We start from the raw sequence: 8,044 nt of genomic DNA on the forward strand, positions 1-8,044 counted from the left end.
GTTGGAACCTCAACTAACAAAGACGCAATGAGTTCATTGACCGTCTCGAAAACATGTCATGAGTGGCTTTAGTGCGACTTTTGTGATATTTTCAGCGCCTCCGCTTAAAATACTGGGCGCATGTAGATTTAAGGTAAGTCAGCATGTTGTTAAAGTTCCATAGAATAAGTTAGAAGGGAAGAAATGCCGTAGAGAGGCAGAGGGAAGTGTTTACAAACAAAAAGGTGTCAGTGTTTATTTGGGTTGAATGCGTCACCGAGAAGGAGAAACGCAGAATGTGAGGGCGATGCCAGTTTCGCAACAACCAATTTCAATTAAACGTCGCCAGGTTGCCCATTGGTCATCTCATGAAAACTGTTATGCACAAAGTATATTAGTGGCAGGAGAGAGAGGTTTACAGGGGAGTTGGGGGGAGAGAGAAGCGGGAGGGAGGGAAATTATTGATTAAGTTGGCCGTGTAAGTGGGCCTGCTGCTGCTGCCTGCCACAGCCAGCCAGCCAGCCGCTCCCCCGCTACCAGGCCTACCCTGCAACGCGCTGCAACACCATGCATCACACAGGTAGATTTCCGCAGTTCGCATTCTTGGTTTTGTGTCTGGAGCATGTCAGAGTGTATAGTGAAGGTGACAAGATGATAGTTTATCGAAGTTTAGTGCATTTAATGGAGGAAATAGGCCTATAATATGAGAATGGAGGGATGGCTCTCACTGGTTGGAGTGGTGGCTATTGATTTTTAGGCATGTTGCATCCCTGGCGAGGCTCAGAACAAAGGGGAGGCTGAATGGTCCCTGGTCCTGCACAAACCATGTAGGACTGGGTGGAGAAGTATGTGCTCAGCACAACAGTGCATTATCAACATAGGCTTTCTCAAAGGTGAGTTTAGTTTTACCTTCCATAGGTCCTTTAATACATGGCACATGATCAGAAGTTGGATAGGCCTGTCATGTTGCCTGCTCCTGGCATAGGCTTATTGTGTTGCTAGGCCCAACATTAGGCCTTGCCTTTACTTAGAATTATGATATCTTCAGGTATTTGGGGAAGGGTTTCAGTCGTGGAGAGTGAGTGACACATGGTCATATTACTGTAAACAATAGAATGCAAATGCCTCCAGAGGATAATGCAACCTTTAAGGCAATTGTGATGAATTTGGTGACTTTGTTGTTTGATTAAAGAGTTAGGATTTAAAGTCTCAGAAGAGTTTGACAGTCTTATGGGAGATTTTTCAAACTTGATAAACAATGTAAGGTGAAGTGACAGTCCACAGTGATATGAATCAGAAAGATGTAATAATTTGTGTTATGAATGAGACCGTATAAGATAATTCCTTTTTTTGTTGCTTGAATACTGTTTATTGTATAGTTATTTGAGTCAGCTTTGGATCAGAATGTTGGAAAAAGGTTTTGAAGAAGCCTTAAGATTGACTTGAGTGATATTTGTATGGGATCCAGGAAGAACAGACTTGTAACTAAGGGACATCGAATGGGTCTAGAGAGATAAGAAGTTAAGGCTTTCAGACATTGGTTTAATGTTAATTTTTATATGATTATTGTAGTCCTGATAATTTGTATCATTTGTGCTTGTTAACTTTTGCAGTAAGACTGGGAAGTTGTATTGTTGTTTGTGCTTGTTAACTTTTGCAATAAGACTGGGAATTCATTTACAACCTTATTCAGTGCCATTGCTAGTGATATATATTAATACTGATTTTATTCCAGGTACAGAAATGGATATATTACTGTATATTCCTTTGATAAATGTGATTAGTGGAGATTGTCTTTTATTATATGATATTTGGTCTTTGGAGAAACAAGTTCAAAGTTCCAAGCTTCTAGTTAGGAGTGTCGTCATGGGTAGTACATGATACACATAATAACTTTAAAAAAAATTTTAAACTCATTTTCTATGCATCAAGATTTAAGTGTTTGAATTTACATTTGTGCTCTATTATTATTAAGTAAGATAGAGGAATATTTGACATTAGATATTACGATCTAGAGAATGTAGATAGATTTTGTTATGATCTAGTAAAATGTAGCAAGTGTCATGATTAGAAGTGTTTTGGATGCTGTGAATGAAAGGTGGTTTGGCACTGTTCAGTGACATGGCATTGGAGAATGTTTCTTTTTGTAGAATCAGAATAGTATTATTTTGAATACTGACAATTTTTTTTTCATAGCCCTGATTGATTGATAGCATTTGTCATGAATAATCGTAAATGAGATTTTTTATTTTTTTTGATTTTTAAAACTTTAGTTAACCTTATTTAAAAGTGAACAATATTTAATTCACCTCATTAGAAAGTACTTTGCTAAGCATACCTATCATGAGTAGTATACTGTAAGTATGTTGTTGGTTATTACTGAATGTAGTTGCTATTGTCTAACTCTTTCATAGTAATCAAGTGGTGTTTGGGAACTCGGTATTAACCAGCTTATGGATCCAAAGTTAGGCAGGTGAGAGGAAGTGTTTGGTCTATGATACGTAGATTGCGGATAGTATATTATTAATATATTTTTTATGCTATATCACAAAGTCAGAGGAAATGCAGAGAAAGACTTGAAATTTATCTAAATTAGTATGTAATGGAAAAGACTTTGAGAGGATTAGGAGGAGCGATTGTGTGACATTGGTTTAGAAATGGCCTTGGCTTGTGTCGTCGTGAGAGACAAAGGGGGAATCTTGCAAAATGTGCTAAAGGAGGCAGTTCCCTAGTCTATGAATGGGGATATTGTCAGCATATATGTATTGTCCTTCTGTATAATTTATAATTGATATGCAGTAGTCATCTCATCTTAGAGAATGATTAATGGATAGAGAGAGTTTATGAAGAAAATTACCATATGTAGTCTACTTTGAGTTATTTTTCTAATGAGAATTACATGATAATGTAGGATTTGAAAATTGATGCAAGGTTAAAAAAAAAAAGATATTCAATTATGATTTTCATTCTCATGTCATTGAACTTTCTTTGATTTTAATATATTTTATGTCAGTCACTAAAAAGGCATTGCTGTTATTACCCTATTGTAATATTGTTAGACATTTTTAACTTTTGGAATTAAGAGTGGCATCTTTAATGAGATACGGCTAAATGAAACTTTGAATTACTATAGTTATACGGTTCCCAAAACTTGCATAACTTTTCTGACTTCAAGTTCAGGGAATTATCTTTTTATTTGATTAATTGAATAGTTGATTTTTTAGAATAAGAGAACAGTGCTAGGATATTGGAATTGGATTTGATTGTTTTTGTCATTGCCTTGCAGATGGTTATTTCCCAGTGGCATAATACACATACATCTGCATTCATTGTAGTTTGTAATTAAGTAATTAAGCATGTCGTAACTAAAGATCATGATGCTGAAATTAGTGTAAGATATAAGTTACAGGGTTTATGTTTTAAGTTAGATATTATAGTTCTGCTAATCTGAAGTAATGATTGAAGTATTGACAGTATTCTTTTCTTCCAAAACTTATATTCCCATGAAGTTAATGATTATTAAAATGATGAAAGTCAATCAAAGAGGGGTTATATATATTTGTATATATGGTAATGCAAGTAACCTTTTAACAACTGGGGATATAAGTAATACTCTTTCGAGATATATGTAATGTACTCTTCAAATTTGAGTGGCTTTTCAAAATAATGTTTTGAAATTGTCTCTTCTCTGTGGTTAGCAGGAGTTTGTTAATCTTTTGGTAATTGTTTTGAAAATATTTTATGGATGGATAGGTGTCAGTTAGGTGAGTGAATACTGCTGCTATAGAGAATTGGATATTTGTTTCATATTTTCATAGAAACTTAAATGTACTTACATGTTATTATATATACAAGTTTGTATGTGTGTGTGTGTATAGATATACATACACTATAACTAGAAAAGAAAAATGAGATACTTTAATGATAAAGTAAGTCGTGTATACTACCACTGCAGTTGCACCAACTATCTTGCTTTCTGCTGTCTATAAATAAAAAATCTTTCTTTCATGCTCTTGCTAAGGAAAAGAAAGCAAGTGTCATGTTCACTTGCTGCACACGTCTAAACTGCTACAACCTTTTTGATTGCTGTAATAACTTTAATTAGTTACACAAGCTACTTAGGATGTAGCTCTTTAACTTTTTACTTTGTATATGTCATGACTTTGAGCAGTTTTCATCTCATTCTTGCAAAGTAATTTCTAATAGATCCAGATTCTAATATTAGATCTTTTAATTATTGTATTTTGTGATGCATGGTTAGAAGCATGTAATGTGTTATGTGTATTTAACATGATTTAAAATATTTTATGATAATTCAAGATACAATTTGTATGAATTTCCATAAATTAAAATTTTAATGTTGTAAATGAGTACTTTCATAGGTCATTCTTTTTATTTATTTTTATTAGATTCATCCACTCAGAGATTAAAATATTAAGTTAAATAATATACCAAAATTTAATGTGAAAAGGAATTGGAGGGAGTATGTGTCCAAAATTGAGAGAAATGAAAATGGTTTTCATTATGAGATTGGAATTAATCTGTGATTTTAAGTTTGGTAATCTATAGTGTTATCGAATGTAACCATTCATAGTCCACCTCAATTGAATTCCTTCTTGTACACCAATCTTGATCACCTGTAATACACCCTCACCACAGGCTGAGCACTTATATACATGACTTTGCAGAATTCTATTTGAGGTATTTCCTCATATAGTCTAGTCTGGCTATAACTTATACTCACTGCTTATGTATGATCTTATCAGTAGTAATGTACGGTCATTGAAAAATTATTTGATAGTATTAGTGGTCCCATATATGGATATTCCGGCAAAAGTGAGAGAGGGAGTAGTGTAGGGGGGATTGAAATTAGATTATACTTTTGCAGAAGTCAAGAAAGAGTATTGAGGGAGTAATTGTGGGACCTAAGTAAAGGCAAGATGCTGTTTGACCTCATGTCGGTTTGTACTAGTTCAAGCATGTAACCTTCAAGGACAGTGCAAGGAATCTATAAAGTTTTCTGTTATGGAAAAGTAAGTAGAACAGGTGGCTGGATTTATTTAAGGCTAAAATGGTGTTTCCCTTTGAGATTAAGATAAGACACTTATATATATTGCTTTTGTCTGATTACAATTTCATGTGAATGGAATGTTAGTCAGATAAGTGAGTTAGTATGGGGTTTATATTTGATGTATCAAGTTTTTAGTGGTAGGGTTTGAAATGGATCACTAGCTTATTTAACTTGAAGTGATTGTCAAGTAGTAACATGTGAAATTGAGATGTCACAGGGTAGAGTAGGTGTGCACATTTGTTATAGGCCTAGTTCTGCTAATAATTCTGACAATTGTTTCAGATGGCCAAGTCATTATTGAAACACTGAGATAACCGTAGATAAAGTTGTCAAGGATTTGTTATGTAACCATGAATTGCCTAAATAATGCAATAGATATTGTAGTATTTCTCAGTTGCCTGAATTTCCAGGGAAAAGGGTTTTTTCTCCAGATGCTAATAGAAAAATTATTGACATCAAGATATTGAAAGAATTTCCAAAGAAGAACAAGTTACTCTGAAATGGGAAAAGCGATAGATAAAGACAGCTTAAAAAAAGGGTAACCCTTGGAATGCAAAAGTGGTGCATTGCAGATTTTCCAGAGGAAAGTGACAAAGGGGAGATCGAAAGCAGTTACTCTGAATTTTGTCAAAGGGAGGAAAACAAACCTGGGGGGGAGGGATTTAGACACCCAATCTTGTGGTCAGGCTAACCATTGGGGATAACCACCCTTTTTGCATGCTCTGTGATGGTATGGAATGCAAGGTGAATGAAACCAGAACTTATGATTTTATTATATGAATTTTGAGTATAGGTATATGGTTCCATAAAAGCTTTGTTTCCAGACAAATACTTGTCAATTCTCTTCCTTGAGTTTAAGGAAGATTTTTATTTGTTAATTGTATTATTATTGTTAAAAAACAACATGATTGTAATGATAATTGTAATCACAGTAATGATATTAATTGCATTATAGAATTTGTTTTCCTGGAAATTCAGTAATAGGGAAGGCAGGTGAGGTAGGCCTATTCATTGACTCCTCAATGATTAAGCACTTTTGGAGTTACCTATCTAAAAAAAATATACATAAAACTACCATTGATAGTGTACTAACCCAACGCCAATGAGTTAATACCTGGAAAATTAATATTTGTTGGAAATACACATGAGCCAGTGCTAAGTACGAATAGTCTATGTTGCTGTTTTTACATTGAGTAGCAATACTTCATCATTTGATGAAAGGGCTTTAGATAAAGAAATGGTTTGTGAGACATCTGTAAAATTTAGGATATCTTTTGAAAAAGCATGGCGTCAAACTTGTAGACATTGATATGATTAGGTACTAATACTCTTTTAAATTTTTATCAGTAATGATTGGCTATGGACTTGATAGTGCCTGCGCGCTTACAAGTTGTTTTGACGCGAGATTTTATCATGGCAAAAATCTAATGAAAATACAATTCATGAGCTATGAGTACCCTATGATTATCTCTTATCTTATCAGCAAGGACATGGTCACCACAGAATCAAATATGTAATATTTATGATTCACAGAAAGGGTCTGACTCTTGAATGGAAAATGGTGAGACTTTTTGGCAAATCAGCAGTAGATCTTTTATTCAAATCATTAACAATAGATGATCTACAATATATATATGTATATATATGTGTATGTATGTATGTATGAATATATGTATATACATATAGAAAGATAGATAGACTTACAAGATATATATTTATACTTGTATGTATTTTTGTGGTGTCATAGACAATAGAAAATATTTTATAAATTATATGTATATGTATAGATATATATATATATATATATATATATATATATATATATATATATATATTTAATTATAAGATATGTAGATTTGTATTTTTATATATTTTTGTAGTATTTCACAATGTGATGGGAAGATTTCTGTTTTATACATTGTTATTTGATTAGAATGGTAGAATTGGCCTACCTTCATGGCTGAGTGAAATTTTTATTAGTTTTGCATACATCATTTTTTGGTAATAGTACAGGCAAATATGTTTCTCTATCTGTTTGTCTTGTAAGCTAGCTAAAGAAGAAGAGAGGTTAAGTTAGTAAATCCACTAGTTTTTATAAAAGTAAGAAAGACTTACACAGCATTGGCAGATGGCAATCACCATTTTATCAATTTTATCAGTGGTGGATGTTTACATGTACGCAGTAGAAGCAAAACAGTCAATGAGAAGGATTACGCCACACAGATAAGTGATGGATGGGCTGTTCTTCAGGGGTTGATCACCTGCCGAAGGTTTAATTTGTAGTATGATTATCATGTGCCATGGTCTCACCCATTGTCCTTTTCAGGCACAACTTAGATACGACTCACTGATATTGATTTGATATGAAAGTGATAGTCACAAGACTATACAAAGCTTGTGTGATATTTAAGTGTTTACAAGTCCTCCCTTCATTTTTTTCCGGAACAGTAGTAAGCAGCACATGATCGCCATGGGTAGTGACCAACACTTTTGCCTGCGGTGGAACAACTTTCACAGCAACATAGCCACGTCTTTTGAGCACCTCCGAGACCATGAGGACTTTGTGGACGTGACGCTGGCATGCGAGGGGCGCAGTCTGAAGGCTCACAAGGTGGTCCTCTCGGCCTGCTCACCCTACTTCAGAAATTTGCTCAAGGTTAGTAGTGGTGGTTGTTCTCTCTCTGTCATTCTCTCTCTCTCTCTCTCTATCATTCTCTCTCTCTGTCTGTCATTCTCTCTCTCTCTCTCTATCATTCTCTCTCTCTCTCTCTATCATTCTCTCTCTCTCTCTGTCATTCTCTCTCTCTCTCTGTCATTCTCTCTCTTTCTCTGTCATTCTCTCTCTCTCTCTGTCATTCTCTCTCTTTCTCTGTCATTCTCTCTCTTTCTCTGTCATTCTCTCTCTCTCTGTCATTCTCTCTCTCTCTCTGTCATTCTCTCTATCATTCTCTCTCTCTCTCTGTCATTCTCTCTCTCTCTCTGTCATTCTCTCTC

The 8,044-nt window shown here is 34.5% G+C and overlaps 1 protein-coding gene across 1 annotated transcript in view; it reads left to right on the forward strand.

Moving 5' to 3' along the window:
• Positions 1 to 17: 17 nt before the first annotated feature.
• The window catches only part of LOC138863779 (broad-complex core protein isoforms 1/2/3/4/5-like), a gene marked incomplete in the record, with an annotated part of 26,392 nt that continues 18,365 nt past the window's right edge, over positions 18 to 8,044 (forward strand). Inside the window, 2 exon segments of the mRNA XM_070128650.1 lie at positions 18 to 133; positions 7,502 to 7,706. Coding sequence (XP_069984751.1) covers positions 7,512 to 7,706 — 195 coding nt within the window.

The sequence above is a fragment of the Penaeus vannamei genome, chromosome 2 (assembly GCF_042767895.1).
Source record: "Penaeus vannamei isolate JL-2024 chromosome 2, ASM4276789v1, whole genome shotgun sequence".
In the NCBI taxonomy this organism is placed as follows: Eukaryota; Metazoa; Arthropoda; class Malacostraca; order Decapoda; family Penaeidae; genus Penaeus; species Penaeus vannamei.